The sequence below is a fragment of the Trichosurus vulpecula genome, chromosome 6, assembly GCF_011100635.1.
Source record: "Trichosurus vulpecula isolate mTriVul1 chromosome 6, mTriVul1.pri, whole genome shotgun sequence".
NCBI classification, from domain to species: domain Eukaryota; kingdom Metazoa; phylum Chordata; class Mammalia; order Diprotodontia; family Phalangeridae; genus Trichosurus; species Trichosurus vulpecula.
This window is the reverse complement of record NC_050578.1, coordinates 279,525,080-279,543,798: the sequence shown is the minus strand read 5'-3', so window position 1 is coordinate 279,543,798 and position 18,719 is coordinate 279,525,080. Positions and strand designations below refer to the sequence as shown.

Below are 18,719 nucleotides of genomic sequence, written 5' to 3'. Positions count from 1 at the left end.
AGATTTAGCAAATAATAGCAAACAGCAAGGAAACCAAGGCAAACAGAGGTTTAATGACTCACCTAGGGTTCCACAGCTAGTAAGTGTCTGAGATTGGATTTGAACTCAGGTCACCCTGACTCCGAGCTCAGGACTCTGTGCCCTGTAGCGCCCCCTGGTGGCCTCACACATAATCATGGGAAACCTTGTCTGGGAAGCCCTTCGAGCTTGGGAACCCGGACCCCCAGCCTCCACATTAGCTTCCTTTGACTCACTCTTGACTCGACTGCTCATAGCTCAAAGGTGAAATGATTAAATTCTCCCAGCGACTTGAGCCTCCTTTAGTTTCTTCTGCTCCTCTTTTCTTCAGTCCAATGCCCTCCCCCCACCTTCTCTTGCTCTGAGTCACCTTTCCTGTGGTCAACTGTGACCCCCTCAGGGACCCAGAACAGCCCTAGGTGCTGTCAAATCACTCGACTGCCAAGGAAGCCTTGGTTTGTTGGTGGACTGTGTCCCTGTCAGGCGAGGGGGCAGAGCAGGGCTGGCTCTGGGATGGATGTCATGCCCCACTCCCCTCCGTGGCTGCCTTAGTCTGATAGAACTGGGGCCAATGGCACCTCTGGACAGTGCTGGGCAAAGCAAGTGGACAGCTGGGTTAATAAGAGGCATGTTAACCACTGCTTGGGTTTGGTTGATGGATGCCTGCACGGAACAGAGCTGTGGGTGAAAACAAACTAGAACCTAGTTTAAAACAGGATTATTTATGTTTCAATGACAGCTTGGGAGACTTTAATCCAGTGTCCCCAGCCTTGAGGGGTCAGCTCCCCTAAGAAGGGAACTCCAATTTGAAAGGGCTGGTGGGAAGGGAAGAGTTGGCTTTCTGTGAGGTGGTGAATCACCCAGTGGGGGCTGTGTTTTTGTTGGGACACAGTGGGTTGTATAGCCATGCGTGCAGAGCCAAGAGTCCCCACTGAGTTCTAAAAGTCCAGAAAAAATAGTAAAATCTAAATTGTGTCTGTTCAGCTCCACAAAATCCCATGGGAATGCTAAAAAAATAAACAAACAAAAAAACCTAAAAAGTTTACAAAATGCTTTACTCACAATCTTTGTAAAGGAGGAAGCTTTTGTACTAGTAATTCATTTTACCAACAGGGAAACTGAGGCATACCACAGTCATGTGACTTGCTCAACATCATACAAGTAGGAAGTGCAGGAGCAGACTTTGAGGGCAGGTCTCCTGCTTCCAGCCTGGGGCCCTTTCTATGGCATGGGACTCTTTCTCTTCCACTGAGGAAAGCCATAGTTCTGTGGCCGTTCCATGGGCAGCTGCCAAAGAGGGGCAGCTGAATAAGGTAATGGGCATCTACAATGAAATGCAGAGTACAGGTTTCTGAAGCAAATCTCTGCATCATGGGGACCTGAGTGGGCAATAGGAGTACCAACCTCCTTGGCAACAAGCCTGGAGGGAGGCTGGAACTGAGGCCACCTTGCAATTACCCAGAGCCTAGCAATCAAAAACTCGGCCTTCTTTTTCCAGTATAGCTCAGGGCATATAGACGCTACCAAAAGCAATAGAAACTGTGTCCATCAAAACCAAGGGTTCCACACACATTCCAGCTCGTGCGCCCTGGCATTAATACTGATAGATCTCAGAAAGCTTCATTTCCAAAGACAGTCATAGAGACACAGAAAACAAGTATTGGTCATGAGATCTAGAGCTGGAAGTGACATACAATTTCACCTTGTCCAACGACCTTGTCCAACGACTTTGTCCAACAGTTAAGGAAACTGAGACCTGGGAAGGATATAATCAAGGTCCCCAAGCCAATAAGCAGGAGAGCTGGGGTTTGTTTGTCCACTCTCTGCGTGTCATTTCCCTGAAAACATGGTACCTGAATTCCAAGTCGATCTAGAATTTGTTTAGAATGATGGCTCCAGGAAAAGGCCAAAGGGAATTAACATTCTTAGATCGGAATCTTCCCGTTCCAGATGACCTTTAACTGCCTAGTCACCATGCAGAGGCTACAGACAATGCCTATGTGGGAGTTGTTAGGGTTTTTTTCTTTAAAGAATTGCCCCCAATCTAATTAATAGTGCAAATATGTAAGCTGGGGATTGTACTGAATCACCGAAAACATCCTGTTTTTTTATAGTAAATAGTGTCTGTGCCAAAGCCGTTGGCCATAAAAGAGATGGAGGCTGGAAAAATACACATAAGTTTTTAAAAGTCATTAGAGATGTGAGATTTCTAGAGTTCAAGCATGTCCAATTAAAGAAAAAAAGGACCTTTAAAAATGAAGGGAAGAGAAGGAAAGGAGGAGAAATGCCTATGTGACATTAAAAGGAAGAAATAAAAAGGACTAAGATGAAACGAGCTTTTTATTCCCAATTTTTTCAGCAAAGTAAGTCTGCTTTTCTGGAAGAATTGTCCCAGTCCAAACTTAGTATTTTGTTTTACTTTGTTTTTTATCAAGATCAAAGAAAGCAGAGAAGGGTGGATGCAGGCACCCAGTAAAAGCCAGTTTTTCCTTCCCCAGATGTCAGGAGCAGCATTGGTCTGAACCCCTTACAAACACGCAGGTTTGGAGTTTTTCCTGGTGCTTTTAGCAGATAAAAGCCTAGGAGCAGGGATGCTCACTGGAATGAATGTCACCACCTTCTAACAAAGGGATGATTGGGCGGGGGAGGGTATTTCAAAGTTCATTTTCTAAAGAGGGAAAGACACTTTTAGTCCATTGCTCTCCCCTTCCCCTCAAGGGGTTCAGGGGGTTCTTTCCCAGGGATCTAACATCACACCACAGGCCTGGTGCCCAAGGCCTCTATGTGGCCAGAACCAGTCAGGGCCGAGCCCTTCCAGAGATTCATTGACTTCACTTGGAAATTCTCAGGTTTTTTCTTCTCTCCGTCCGGTAGGAATTCCCCTCAAAACCAGCTTCAATCAGATATTCAAATGACCCCCACAGACACCCAAGGGAGAAGCTGTCTGGCTTCTTTGTTAGCTCTTCCCCTCCCTCCCAGCCCCATTTTATATGGCCAGAGTGTGGGGGCCTCAAGAGCAAGTCCGGAAAGGAGAGAAGAGAAAACAAAAGCTGGAGACCACAAAGAGCCATCTGAGCACCTGTCCAGGAGCCTGAGCCTGTTGCCCCTCAGCTCTTGGAGGTGGTGGCAGGAGAGGGCTCATGTGAGGAACAGCCAGTCAGTGCTAGACTTGGGAGCCAGGAATTAGCTGCCCCCTGTGCTGTGGCTTGTTTTCCCTTTTAAGAGAAAATCCCTCTCTAAGTGAATCCAAAGCAATTCTCTGTCTTTGCTCCTTCTTCCCCTGTTTTTGTCCTCTTTCTACCCTCACTTTCTCTCTCTGTCTCTCCTTTTGCTTCCACTACCCTTTACAATAGCATCCAACAGAATAGTAAGGCATTTATTAAGCACTTACTGTATGCTAAGCTCTGGAGACAGAAACATTCTGCAGTTCTTGCTCTCTCTCACATTCTATTGTGGGGACACAATGGAGGAGTCATGCTCATGTCTGTGACAGACACAACGCTAGGAGTAAGCAGACTGGGAAAGTAGCAGGGTGAACAGCAAATTCCTGAACACCTCAGGGAGGGAGCAGTGGTGGGGCAGCTAGTCCCCTGTTAACAGAATAGTAGATTCAAGGGTCAGAGTGGAGTGGGGCTTGGGGATGTCTCCAGCAGAGACATGGGAGCAGGAGTCAGCATCTGGCTCTCAGGGAGTGTCCCAAGCTCAGCAGAACTAAGCAATGGGCCAGTAATGGTTCCCTTCAGCATCAGGCAGGTGGGGATAGTCTCCAACTTTTACCCAATGGTGGGCTGAAGCAAGGGAGGGGGAAGGTCTTGGGTCCCTTCTGTGGAAGCCAGTAGAGGGTCCTGGTCAGTCACCCAGTAAATTAATAGAAGTTTTTAAGCACCTACTACGTGTCTGGCATTGGGCTAAACTGCTGGATGTACAAAGAAGGTCTTGTTCCATAAGGAGCTAACAATTTAACAAGGAGACAACTTGCAAACAACTGTTATATTCTGGATAAGTTGGAGATAAACAAAGAGAAAGTGATAGAATTAAAGGAGAACCGGGAAAAGCTTCTTATAGAAGGTGGGATTTGGAGTAAGCCAGGAGGCAGAGAGGAGGGGGAGCACTTTCCAGGCAGGGGGCACAGCTGGGCAAATGCCTAGAGTGGTGAGATGGACTGTTGGGTTAGGGGCAGCAAAGAAGCCAGTGGCACTGTATCAAAAAGTCTGTGGGCCCAGGGTAAGGGGAGTGTGTGTTGTCAGAAGACTGGAAAGGTGGGGGGAGGTGAAACACAGGATTTTCTATTTGATCCTGGAGGTGATAGGGAGCTATTACAGTTTATTGACTAGGGAAGATGGCCTATCCTTTAGGAAAATCACTCTGCCTGCTGAGTGTAGGATGGCCTGGAGGAAAGGCAGTGCCCCCAGAGCTATCCCAGTAATCCAGGTACGGGGTATGAGGTGCTGAGGGCCTGCACAAGGGAAGGGCCTGTGGCAGAAGAGAGTTAATGTTAGATGTGGAATTCCCCCATGGGGCTGATTGCCCCAAGATGGTGATGGTGACCAAGGTGCTTTGAGAAGTATCGTTATAAAGACCCAGAACTAGGGAATGAGATGCACAAACTTTGGTGATTCTGCTCAGAGACCATAAGCACAAAGAGGAAAGATGTCCCCTTAAACACAACCAGAGAGGCTGCTGGGAAGGGTGGGTATGGGCCAGGGAAGAGCTGGGCTAGGGAGTGGCTGCTGGCCAGACATAATGTCACTTCTTATTTTAAACCATTATTCTAGCTAAGGAGGTGCTAGGCTCAGGTGTTTCTACTTTGCTGAAAGGGTGTAGCAAGTGCAGTCAGTGCCCCATAAATTTCTGCATCCTGGAACAGAGTCCTGATCACCCCACCCTCGTTAATGCAAGAGCATTGATATTTCCAAACACCTTCCCCCTCCTCCCCCACACATGCACTCCAAATCAGTCTCCAAGGCAAAGTAAGCTCGGTCAAAGCTGATTCATTGCACTTATTGATGAAAACTTTTGCTGATTAAAAAGGACAAATATTGCCTCACTCTCAGATTTTTGCTTCTAAAGATGGCTGAACAGTAAATAGCTCTCTCTCCCTCCCTCCCTCCCTCCCTTCCTCCCTCTCTCTCTCTCTCTCTCTCTCTCTGTGTGTGTGTGTGTGTGTGTGTGTGTGTGTGTGTTTTCTCAAAGGGGGAGGGAAAAAACACAGTCCCATGAAGTATGAGAAAATATGAGTTCAGCTTTAAAGTTTCATGAAGCTTGTCATAAGACAAGTCCAACCCTAGTTGTTCCAGAATGGACAGATTGGAGACATCTCTCCTGGGTAATACATAGGGATTAAAGACTGACCTGAGCTTCCTCCCTTTATTCCTGCCCCTACCCCTTAGTCTTCATTCCCATGAATTCTCATCAGACAGACTCAGGCAAGGAGAAACTTATCGAATCACAGGATTGTGTGCTAGGAGGACCTTAGACCACCTTAGTCCAGTCAATGAACAAATTAAGAGTGTGACAGCTATAACATAATCGTTTTCAACGCCCAACCCCATTGCCCATGCCATGGACAAGCTGTTCCTTGATTCTGCCACACTGGGGTTTGTTTTGGCATCTGGTTTGGACCAGATGACCACTGAGGTCCCTTCTAATTATCATGTTCTGTAATTCAGTGACTGATGGTGGGGGGAAGGGAGAAGACATGGAAAATCAAGGGAATGCCAGTCCATACAACTGAAACTCTCTATGCCCTGAGATTGCCACTCCAAACAGGAGCCCTAAAATGCTGGCCCAGTGAGGTCTGGTGATACTCACAATTGGATCAATATGAACTGCTTCTCTGAAACTAAGAAATACAGAGGGTGGTAGCATAGGTTTGGTTACAGGTTGGCCCTACTGGAAACTGTCATTATGCAGGGCAGGGAAGGGAATAAGCATTTATTAAGTACCTGTTGTGTGTCAGGCACTGTGCTAAGTGCTTTTTACAAAGTCATTTGGTGATGTCAGCTTGAGAAAGAGGGCAGAGCAATGAGTGGTATTCCACTGTATTCTGATATTACATGGAAGGAAAGAAGAAACATCAGAACCAATCAGAGGTGCTGATACCTCACTTGTCAGAAATTCATCAGTAAGGAGAGAACTGAGAGCTCAAGTGGGTGAGCTGGGTGTGTGGATGAAACAGAAAGAGGCAGGAAGGTGTTTGTCATGTGCCAGGGCTATATCAGAACAAGAGGGAGCAGATTATACCCATTCTAGACATGGTCCTCCTTACACACAACTACAGACATATGGATTCTGTGATGACTAACCCTGATAGACTTTGCTCTTCTCAGCAACACAAGGTACAAAGACAACTCCAAAGGACTCATGATGGAGAATGCTATCTACATCCAGAGAAAGAACTATGGAGTCTGAATACAGATTGAGGCACACTTTTTTTGTCAATGGTATCCTTACCTCCAAATGAAACAATCACATACTGAAAATAAATGCAGCAACCACTGTAAGAAGTAACTTAATTCCCAAACCCAGGTTAGATAAAGTAAGAGCAGGAATTCAGGTGTTAATTAAATCTGAAGTGGGAAAAACTGAAGAACTTGAATACTTTGAAAACTACATATAACACAAACTCTCGAAGTGCTACCTAATAATGAAATGGATGTTAAAAATAATGCTGATATCTTGAATAATTTTGAAGAGGGGGCTCAGAGCTAATTTATAAGTTAGTAAGTGAGACATTGCTTTTTTTACTAATTAATGAAGAGATATACAAACATATTCCTGTATTACCTTTGAGCTCAGGATAATGAGAATAAATACGGTAATGGGCTGAGGGATAATCACCTTTCCTAGCTACTCAGAGAGAGATAGAACCTCAGTTTCCTCATCTGTAAAATGGAGATGATAATAACACCTACCTCCCAAGGTTATTGTGAAGATCACATGAAATAATGTTTGTAAAGTGCTTAGCTTAGTGCCTGGCACAGTATAATGCTTAACAATTTTTTTCTTTCATTCATTCATTGTTTTGTTCATAACATGCTGGATTACTCAGAAAAGTAAATATCAGTTTCTGCCCCATCGATTTTGTGAGAACAATGCCACTCTCGGAATCCCTCTCTGGGTCATACCAGATGACTTCCAGTGATGAAAGCCTATATTCAGAGTGTCTGAACAACTCTTAAAAACTGTCTGGTTCCCCAGTTGAGAAATGGTCAAAGGATATGAACAGGCAGTTTTCAGAGGAAGAAATTAAAGACATCAATAGGCATATGAAAAAATGCTCTAAATCTCTATTGATTATGGAAATGCAAATAAAAACAACTCTTAGGTACCACATCTCTCCTGTTAGATTGGCCAAAATGACAAAACAGGAAAATGATAAGTGCTGGAGAGGATGTGGGAAAATTGGAACACTGTTACAATGTTGGTGGAGTTGTGAACCGATCCAGCCATTCTGGAGAGCAATTTGGAACTATGCCCAAAGGGCTTTAAAAATGTTCATACCCTTTGACCCAGCAATACCACTTCTAGGGCTGTATCCCAAAGGGATCACACAAGTTGGAAAAGGACCTGTATGTACAAAAATATTTATAGTGACTCTTTTGGTAGTAGCAAAGAATTGGAAATCAAGGGGATGCCCATCAATTGGGGAATGGCTGAACAAGTCATGGTATATGAAAGTAATGGAATACTATTGTGCTATAAGAAATGGGGATGATACAGACTTCGTAATAACCTGGAAAAACCTACACGATATAATGCTGAACAAGCAGAGCAGAACCAGAAGAACGTTACACACAACTACAGACATATGGATTCTGTGATGACTAACCCTGATAGACTTTGCTCTTCTCAGCAACACAAGGTACAAAGACAACTCCAAAGGACTCATGATGGAGAATGCTATCTACATCCAGAGAAAGAACTATGGAGTCTGAATACAGATTGAGGCACACTTTATGCTTGCCTTTTTTTTCCTCTTTTTTTCTCTTTTGTTTTTGTTTTTGGGTTGGGTTTTTTTTGTTTGTTTATTTCTTCTTTCTCCTGATTCATTCCATTGGACATAATTCTTCTTCACAACTTGACCGTTGTGTAAACAAGTTGAATGCGAAGTTATATGTCGAAGATATACCGGATTCCATGCCATCTTTGGCGGGGAGGAGGGGGGGGGGAAGCTGGAACTCAAAGTTATGTGGAAATGAGTGTTGTAAACTAAAAGTAAAAAATCTCAAAAAAGGCGAATGTGGAAAACTAAAAATAAATAAATACCCCCCCCCAATTAAAAAAAAACTGTCTGGGGTTTGGCTCGATCTTCCACATGATACCCCTGTCTCTATCCCCTCTATACTACTCTGTGAAAATGCTCCCCATTATACTTTAAACTTCTTTTAAGGAAAGATAATCCATATGACTGATTTATTTACATTTTATCTCATCAAAATTTTGTATTCTAAGACTTGTTTGATGTCCAAAAATTCTGGGAATTGTTTTTTAATGACTTTTAATTGGTAAAATAGTAATGTTTGCACAAATAGAAAGAATTTAGGGCAAGCAAAGATCTTAAAGATTATCTAGCTTAATTCATTAATGAGAAAACAGAGGCTCACAGCAGTGACATGAAATGCTCAACAAGTTAATGACAGGACATGGGCTAGAACCCAACTGACACCAAGATCCCACAAAGTCTTTATAGGCTCGAACTTTGGAGTGAATTTAACAAAAGGAAATTTAACAGAGATAAATGTAAAGTCTCATCTTAGGGTTCAAAGAGCCATTTTCCAAAATCCAAGATGCGAGAGACAGAACAAGAAAATAGTTCATCTGGGGTTTAAGTGGATTGCAAGCTTGAGCGCTATCAGCTGGGAGGTACAACAACTAAGATGGCTAATGCAAACTTGGGCAGTATTAAGTGGGTCGCTAAGAGTCAGTGCCTACCCAACGTTTGCTAAATGAATCACTGAGTTTTGCTCTGGGAACCTTTGGCTGGCCTCTGACAGGCACAAACTGGCCTTTTCTCCCCACCCTTGATCCTCTTCTCCATCACCATGTGTCTGCCTGTCACACTCCAAGTAATTGGTTTGGTGATGGATGGCTTCTGCAGGGCTCTTAGGTGACACCGACACTCTGTAAGGACCCCCTACTCCCAAGAAGATAGAGATAACCTCTGGGGACAGCAGCTTCCAGGACACCAGATCTGGGTTTTCTCGAGGCCATTTCAAGTAATCTACTCTGATTTTTAATTTAGCCTGTATCTATAGCTTGATTCTACCTAGCTGCTTGCATGCTACCTCACCGGTTAGCTCCTTGAGGGCAGAGCCTGTCTTTGGTCTTTCTCTGTATCCCTAGGGCTTAGCACAGCACTTGGCACATAGTAAGTGCTTAATTATTTTTACTGACTGACTGACATTTCCCAAAAGAGGAACTTGGTCCTACTGATTACATCCCATTGACACAATCTGTATGGAACCAAAGTCTGGCTTTGGGGAGGTCCAGGCCAATGGAACCCTAAAGAGCTCAACCTGGCCCAACCTGAGGGTATGGGAACTCTTATTTATTTGGCCCTTTTAATTCTGAACCATGAGTGGTGGGCATGGCTGCACTCCATCACCCAAGCTCTTCCTGTGGCTGCCTTTAAAAGCTAATGAAATGCTGCATTAATCTTCCATTAAAGGACTCCCAGCAGCATTTTAGAATCACGTCTATCAGGGAAGCAGCTTGCAGGGTGGAAACAATGCTGCTGTGTAAATCAAGGCCCTGGGTTCTTGTCCTGGCTCTGTTGGGAGCTTATGGTGTGACCTTGAACAAGTCTCACAGATTGAGTGAATGTCCGGCATGGAGGGAACACCAAAGTCCAACTTAGGCTGAGGGAGAAGCCACTCTATACAAACCCAATATGAAGCCATCCAACCTTGGCCTGAACTTTCCGTTCCCTTTAGGGATGGCTCTGATCAGTAGGACCTCAAGCCTAAATCTGCCTCTTTGCAATGTTCCTTCTCTGAAGTTGAGCAGAGACAATCTAACCCCTCTTCCAAATGCAAGCCTTTCAAATACCTGAAGACAGACGTATCTCCACTGTCCCCAGTACTTTAATCTCTTTGATTTGCTTCAGGTATGAGCTCCAGATCCTTCCCCATCTGGGTTGCCTCTGTCTGGATGCTCTCCTGCTCTACCACTGTCTTTCCCAAGCTGTGGGACCCAGAACTGAACCTAGTGCTTGCAACAAATCTGCTCAGCACAGAGGGACTGGCACCTCCTCCATCTGCCAGGTGGTCCCTCTTTTGAAGTAGCCCAAGATTCTATGACCTACTTTTGCTGCACATCACCCTGGTGACTCACCCTGAGCTTGACCTTGAGTAGGACTCCTATCTATTTCTCAGGTGAACCACTGCCTGGTCACGTCCACCTCATCTTGTAGTTGTGAAATTGATTTTTTGACCCCAAGTAAAAACTTTACATTTATCCATAAGACATTTCCTGTCAAGATCTTTTTGGTTCTTGACTCTGTGATTCAACAGGCCAGGCAACCCTTCCAGCTTGGTGTCGTTGGCTGATTTGATGAGTATGATACTTAGGGCTTCATCCAAGTTTTACAGCTGTGAAGATAAGGGGAAGAAAGCAGGATGGTCTCTAAGGGCCCTCCAGCTTTGAAAGTCGGTGGTTTTAGGAAGTCCTTTATAAGTATAGAATTGGCCAGTGGGCAGAGGTGACATTTGGAGGTGAAGGACACTCCCAGAGCAACTTATCTCACAGCTGTGATAAATGACTTGGTCAGTGTGGGGATCCCCAAGACACTAGGAGCGCAGGCTGTAATACTAACGATAATATGGAATGGTAGCAGGTTGCTGTGGAAGGAACAATGGATTCGGGGTCAGAAGACACACTCCCCACCATGTGACCTAGTAGGAAGGGTCTTGTGTTTGCACTCAGGGAGACCCCACCTCTGACACTAGCTGAGTGACTAAGGGCCAATCATTTTAGCTTTCTGAGCCTCAGCGTCCTCATGTGTAAAACGGCAATCAGAATGCTTCCAAGCTGAATCTCACAGGACTTTGAGGAAACTCGAATGAGATGACGTCTGTCCTTTAAGGCAAACCCCACAGTGCTGGGCACATGTCCGTGGGAATTCTTACAAGAGGGCTTTGAGCTTCGTTCATGGACGAGGTGACCACGTATTACAGTAGCTCTCACTGATACAGTGTTTTACATTTTGCAAAGTGCTACAGCATCCCAAAATCTCAAAGAGGGATTTGTCTTGAAGGTAGCCTAATTTCTGGTCTGCTCTCATGGGCCTCAAGCTTTCCGTAAATCCTTTCCACCTCCCCATTTGCCACCCTCCTTCGTCTGTCAGCCCCTCCCTATACCATCCTCCAGACCTACCCCAAGGTCGTCTGCAGTTCTAACTAAACAAATGATGACAATCTCCTTGATGTTCTGAATTCACTGAATCTGGAAGCCTGAGGGGAGGCTGAGGGCTGGGACAGGTGGTCAGATCTAGGATAGATCAGGTGGCATTTGGCAAGGCTGGAGCTGGTCACTAGAGGCCTATCTCAGTGGCATCCTCCTGCGCAATCTTCATCCTCTCCCAGCCCCAACCACCTCCTGCCTCCTCACTGGGAGCATCTCCCATCATTTCCAAGGGGACATCATGGCCCCAGGCTCTGCCTCTCTTGTGCCTCCACTTTCCTATTGTTTTTCTTTAGACCCTTTGCATGAGATGGGTGATGGGGTCTTATCACTGATGCTGGCTCTGGAATTCAAATCCAATCTGTGTGACTTCACTGCTCTGGGTCTCAGGTCCCTCTGTAGAATGAGAGTGTTGATCCCTTCCAATAGGGGCCTGGGAAGACTTTAAACTCAAAATGTCCTGGCTTCCATTACAGTAGGTGGCCAAGGCCCATGTCGTCTCTCAGGGCCATAGGAAATTGTGCAGGTGAGACCCATCTGATCATCCCTAGGCTCCTCACTCAGAGATGATGGCAAAGAACTGGTTCTGAAAAGATGGGTCATGCTGAGAGCCCCCTTTTAGCACCTAAAAAAGCCAGACTTTTGACTAACAGTTAGTTCTTTATGGCTGACCTCTGGTGGCTGACAAGCTGGACAGGGCTGATTTATCAATTGTTTCTGATCCAAAGAGACCTTGGGCCGGGGCAAAGGTCCGAGGAGATGTGTTTTGGGTGGGGGGAAGGAGGATGGGCAAGAAGAAGGACAGACTCGGAAGAGGAAGGATGCCTGTGCCCCTAGCGTGGTGCATGAGCCTACCTGAGTAGGTCACTCAAGTTTCACCATTAGGGAGCCACTCTTTTGGATTATAGACGTTGCTCTGCTGTGCCACTCTTTGGAAATCCCTGGGGAGGGGTAATTGGCAATAACCACCCTAGTGATCCTTCCTCAGACCTATGTTTTCCTCAGGGCAGGTCCCCCTTCCTAGGGGAAAGAGCATAAAAGCAGGAGTCAGAAGATATCTGAAGAAGGTAGTAAAGTGCAGTGGGTAGTACAGTACAGAGTGTTGGCTTTGGCACCGGAAGGCCTAGGCTGGAATCCTGGCTTTGCCACCTACCACAGCCCCTCTGAGCCTCCGCTTCCTCATCTGGAAAATGGGGGGGAGGCGGACCAGACAGTGTTTGAGGCCCCTTCCAGGGGTTTCATCGAGGTGGATTTCTAGCCGTTCATGCCTTAGCTCACCAGGCCATTTTCCCCTTTCTTTGTATCTTTTCTCAAACACTTAATGGAGACTTATTATTATTAACATAATCATATGAGTAACAGCAGTAGTGCTTTAGTACTATAAGGAGCAGAGATTATGGCCCCAGGATGTTATAAATAAGTTTTTTTTCCTTTAAATTGATTTATTTAATTTTAGTTTTCAACATTCACTTCCATAAGCTTTTGAGTTTTAAATTTTCACCCTCCCCAGTCCCCAAGATAGCATACAACCTGATAAAGTCTCTACATACACATTCTTATGAAATATATTTTATTAGTCATGTTGTAAAGAAGAATTAGAATGAATGGGAGGAACCACAAGAAAGGGAAAAAAAGAGAGCAAACAGTCTGTTTCAATCGGCATTCAGATGGCACAGTTCTTTCTCTGGAAGTGTTTGCCTTTATAAATAAAAAGCATTTGCCTTTATATATAAAAATAAAAGCATTTGCCTTTATAAATAAGTTTTGAGAGTCACTGGATAAGAAATCCATCAACCCACAAGCACCTACTATGTGCGGCACTGCTCTAAGTGGTGGAAATACAAAGACTCAGTAAAGGCTAAGAGAGCTTCTGCCCCTTTGGAGGGATTGGCAACATGCAAAGAACTAAATACATTCAAATTAGATAGAAAGTAACCTAATGGGGGGAGGCTCCAGCAATTTGGGGACTGGGAGAGGCTTCCCACAGAAGGGATTAGAGCTGAGTCTAGAAGGAAGTCAGGGTTTCTAAGAGGAAGAGATAAGGAGTAAGGGCATTCCAGGCATATGGCACAGCCAGTGCAAAAGCAGGAGGCAGGAGATGGAATGAATAACAGCAAAAAGGCCAGTGCAGCTGGACCGGAGAGTGCATTGAGGGGAACTAGAAAGGGGGAACGGACCAAGGCTTTAAATGACAACCAGAGGAGGTCATTCAATTTGATCCTGGAGGTGATAGGGAGCCACAGGAGCTTCCCGAGCAGGGAGAGGGGGTGATATGGTAGACCTATGTTTTAGGAAAGTTGTCTTGGTGTCTGAGTGAAGGCTGGACTGGGATGGGGAGGGAATGGAGCCAGGAAGCCCAACCTGGAGGCCATTTCAATGCTCCAGGAGAGACGCTGTGGCTAAAACTTTCATACCTCTGTGTCCAAGCTGGTGGCTAGTTTTTCTCTGGTCCTTAGAAGGCAGGCAGAGCCTCATGGCAGGGTCTCGACCCAAGCCCTTTCTAGCTTGTTCTGACCTGGCAGAAACTTCCAGAAGTCAGGGTCACCCTCCCCCAATGTTGAGGCCTTCAAGAGCTGCAATGGGATTTTACTTCCATAAAGCCATTCAAATTGCCTGACCTTTGACCACTCATATGCACCTAATACCTTAATGTTTACAAAGTGTGTTATTCACAGAGAGAAAATGGAGGTACAGAGGTGGAGGATGAGTTCTCAAATCAGTAAGTTGGCTCATTTGGCTAGAACATATGATGTAGAAGGGCATCATGGTGACTGGGGTTTGGAAGGGTAGGCTGGAGCAGAAGGCTGAGGGCTTTGAATGCCGGGATGAAGATTTTGTATTTGATCCAGGAGCCATAGGGAGCTGGGGAGGTTTCTTGATCAGGGGAGTGATACAGTCCAACTTATGTTTGAGGATGGGTACTTTGGAGGTTCTTGGGGGGTAGGTTTGGAAAGAGGAGAAACTGGAGGCGAGACACCAAAGAAGAAACTATTGCAGTGGTAACAGGTGAGATATGATATGATTCAATTCAATTCCACTCAATACACATTTATTAAGGACCTACTATGTGCCAGGCACTGTGCTAAGTGCTAGGGGTATAAACAGAGACAAAAGACAGTCCCTGCCCTCAAGAAGCTTACAATTGAATGGGGTCGACAACATGTAAACACATCTCTCCAAAGCAAATTGTGTCTAGGACAAATAGGAGATGATTCACAGAGGGAAGGAGCTAGAATCAGGAGGGGACAAGGACTTGACCTCAGGTAGCAGGTGTGACTGGAAGGGGGTGGGTATGGGGGACAGATGAGCTGGAAGGAGATCTGATAAGACTTAGCAACTGTTTCCATAGAGGATAGGAGAGAGAGGGAAGAGGTGAGGACTCTGACTGGTGAATGGGAGGGATTGGAAGGACAGCTACGCCCTCACCCTGGAAGAGAGACAGGATAGTGGTGTCCTCAACAGTCAAGTCAGTTCACCAAGCATTTTAAAGCCTTTACTCTATACCAGGCACTGTGCAGAGAGCTTCACTATGAACATGAGGTGATACTTGTCCTCATGATGCTTCCTGAAGGAGGAAGACAACCCTTAAAGGGGAGTCAAAAAGGGGTGGGGGCATGATGATGAAATCCAGAGAATGAGGCATGGCTGGTCTGGGCCCTTCCTCAGAACAGAGGTTCCAAGAGGACCTCAGCAAAGAAGGAAGAAGGTAATTGGGAGGAGAGATAGGTTTGGAATCCTACATCCCAGTGTTAAGAGTTGATAGCAGATTGTGGGATATCAGCTCTTCTCACCCTAGTATGAATTAATTTATTGGGTACTTTATTCCCTGATAGCTAGAATCAGGGTAATGAGAGATGGGAAGTTTTACCTTAGGAGGGAGGGAAAGGGAGAAATACTTAATTTCAGAGCTTGTGACTTAGTGAGTCCTTCTGGTTGCAGGACCTGACATCTAGTAGATATTTCATAAATGCTTATTGCCTGACTGATTGATTCAGACTATGACATAATTAGCCCCTAATTTTCATGTCTGTGGAAGCTAGGTGGCATGGTGCAATCAGGAAGTCTCATCTTTGTGAGTTCAAATATGACCTCAGACACTCTCTAGCTATGGAACCAGGGCAAGTCACTTAACCCTGTTTGCCTCAGTTTCCTCATCTGTCAAATGAGCTGGAGAAGGAAATGACAAAGCACTCTAGTGTCTCTGCCAAGAAAACCCTAAATATAGTCACGGAGAGTTAGACATGACTGAATGACACAACAACAACCGTTTTCCTGTTTCCCCCATCTCTAAGCAACTGGAGACATGCTTATGGCAATAGAGATCACGTTGGTTAATTAGGGTGGGGACGGTCCTGGAGACTAAGCCATAGGAGTTTTATCCAAGGAAGCAGGGACATCTCCTGAGCACGCATCGATGGCATTTGTTCGGTTTCTCCCTAGGGCAGAACTGGGGGTGGGGGGAGGGGAGCAGATTCTGGCAGGACACAAGGAAAAGGACCCCTGTGCGAACTCTGGGATTGCTTCTTCGACAGGTAGTGAGCTCCCCTCCCTAGATCTCAGATGCCCTTTGCTGGGGGGATTCATGGTCAGGTAGGGCTTGCACTGGGTGCTTCTGGGAATTGGGTGATTCCTTGATCTGCCTTCCCTTCACCAATTTCACTCACAGGGGAGGCTTCAGATTCTGCTGACCCCCCTGAAGCCACCTGCCTTGGAGCCAAGTCTAAGACACCCCCCCCAACTCCCCATGGAGTGGACCAAGATACTGGCTCTGAGCACACTTGTCTAAAGACTGATCAAATCATTCCTGTTTAGTATCATATTTTGCATAAAAACTATGCAAACTGAGTTCGGTCTATGCAGGATCAAACCCCAGAGATGCCCCCTCTTTATGGCGCAGCCTTTGCTTACTTGGCAGCAGAGGTTCCAGGGTGGTCTGCTGGGCCATGTCCTCCGGGGACAGTGCTTGCTTCTCCTTCATGCTGGACGCCAGCTGCAGAGAGCCCTGGGTGCCGGAGCAAACTGGTTCTTGGCCGCAGGAGCAAGCCCAAGAGGCTGATCTTCCCAAGCTGCCTCCTCTGTGCGAGGAGTCTGAGGACTTGGAAAGCCACCCCTGGGTTCCCGAGCAGCAGGCGAAGTGGCTTTCATGGAAGCCAGGCTAATCTTTCAGCCTCACAAAGTTTGCCCATGAATCATTTGATCAAACAGGGTGCTGGAATCCATGATAACAGTGTTTGCCCTCAACATTCCATCAATGGTTACATTTCTGGCTCTTTCCCCAAAATTATAACAAACACCAGGAGGGAAAGCTGACTCGTGGTGCTAGACTCTGAGTCATGGGCAATCTGAGCAGCAAGGGGAGCAGGAGACCATCCTGGCCAGCCCTGTCCTGTCCTTCTGATGGGTGACTTGGAACCCACAGAGCACCAGTGACCTTCCCAAGGCCACACAAGAATCATGGCTGAGCAGGAATGAGAGTTTGGGTCTCTGGATTTCAAGCCTGGTCCTTATCCCTTCCTTTCCCAACTTGCCCTGTGCCACACCTCCCCCCCCCAATTTCAGCAGAATGAAAGGCAGGGGAATAGAGTGGATACAGAGGTGGCTTTAGAGCCAGCAAGAACTGGGTGCAAACCTTGCCCCTGATCTATACCACTTGTATGACTCTGAGCCGGTTCTTAACCTGAGGCCCCTCTCTAATACTTGAAGGTGCCACCATGCTGTTAGAGGTAGTATCCTCCACATCCATGAAATTCTGTGTCCAGTCTCCATCCTTGAAAACTGTAGAGCCAGAGGACTGGACACACACAGAATCTGAGCTGGAAGCAAGCTCAGAGGCCATTTGGTCCACCCCACAGCTGACCAACACATCCAATGAGCAATCAGCCAGCCTTTGCGTGAAGACCTCCAGTGATGGAGAAGCCATGTCCTCCCAAGGCAGCAGCCCATTCATCCTACTGGGGAACAACTTGGATCATTAAGAAAGGGCTTTCTCTCTCAGGAAATTGGTTTTCCTCCACCCCTCATTGCTGTGGTTCTTTCCTCTGGGGCTGTCTTCCAGTCATTGGAGTGCTTGAAGGTGGGACTAAGAGATCTCCACCTTTCATACTCTTTTCTTTTTTTTTTTAATTTTTGGAGGGGGAAGGCAGGGCAATTGGGGTTAAGTGATTTGTCCAAGGTTGCATAGCTAGTAAGTGTGTCAAATGTCTGAGGCCAGATTTGAATTCAAGTCCTCCTGACTCCAGGGCCGGTGCTCTACTCACTGCGCCACCTAGCTGCCCCCCTTTCATACTCCACCCCCACCCCCAAGTCTTCTCTGAGCCATGCTAAACATTCCCAGTTCCTCCCATCATTTCATGGCCTAGTCCCCAGGGCCCTCACCATTCTGGTATAGCCGGGGCATGGGGAGCAGGTTAATCGATGCTATTTGGTCATGTAGAACTGGCAGTTATTGACTGAACTGGACTAGACTGGATGCTTGAATCAACATTTGAGGAGCAACCCCAGCTCCTCAGGGGTACCTCCAGAAACCCAAGGGGGGAGATATGTCCTTGCCTTGGGACCCAAGGCTTATCTGTGAGAGTCAGAGTTGGAATGAGGATTCTCAGAGCTCTCATGGGCCACACTGGGAAACTAAGGGACTGGCGAGCCACGTCACTTATGGGAGACAGCTGGGCTTGGGCAGGGGATCCAAGCTTGTGGCTGCTCTGCTTCCTACTCCACCACAGAACTTCCTCCTTCCCACCTTCACTGCTAGGGGCCCACTTACGCCTCAGTTTCCTCATTTATGACATGATGATAGTAATCTTTGCACCACCTACCTAAGAGGGCTATTTTGGGAGAAAAATCCACTACTTTGTAAACCTCAAAGTATGATGGAATGCCAGCCACTGTGCCTATTATGAGGGTCAGCAAACAAGCAGGCAGACTCCGTGGGCATGATTTATGGGGCTTCTATTCCCACCCTCCCCAATAGCCTTCCATAGTCTCATAAACTTTACTATCTGGATTAATTCCTTTGGGTTGACTGTTACTCTCCTTTTACAAAACGGGCCAGCCCTGGGAGAGGCCCTCTATTTGTTGATTGCATCGCTCTCTTCCCAGACAGGACAGAAAGTAATGCTTTTCTCTTGTTTCTCTCTTCTCCACTTTGCATGATATGAGTTACCTCCTTCTAAGGCATGGCAGAGTAGGTGTGGGGGGCCGAGGTGGGGGAAGGAGTCTGAATGTCTGCTGCCAGGGTTTGCCTAGGATGCCCTTTGTCATAAATGGAAAGGTTCTTTGCTTCCAGGGAGCAGGCTGAT

At 46.3% G+C, this 18,719-nt stretch overlaps 1 protein-coding gene across 2 annotated transcripts in view; it reads right to left on the bottom strand.

The window, feature by feature from the left end:
• Positions 1 to 16,591, bottom strand: part of ANO1 (anoctamin 1) — a 197,282-nt gene extending 180,691 nt beyond the window's left edge. The window contains exon 1 of one of the 2 annotated variants that reach the window (XM_036762821.1): positions 16,330 to 16,591. In XM_036762821.1, coding sequence (XP_036618716.1) covers positions 16,330 to 16,399 — 70 coding nt within the window. In that variant the 5' untranslated portion in view covers positions 16,400 to 16,591. The remainder of the gene's footprint in view (positions 1 to 16,329) is intronic. The other variant, XM_036762825.1, reaches the window with a different exon arrangement.
• Positions 16,592 to 18,719: the final 2,128 nt, after the last annotated feature.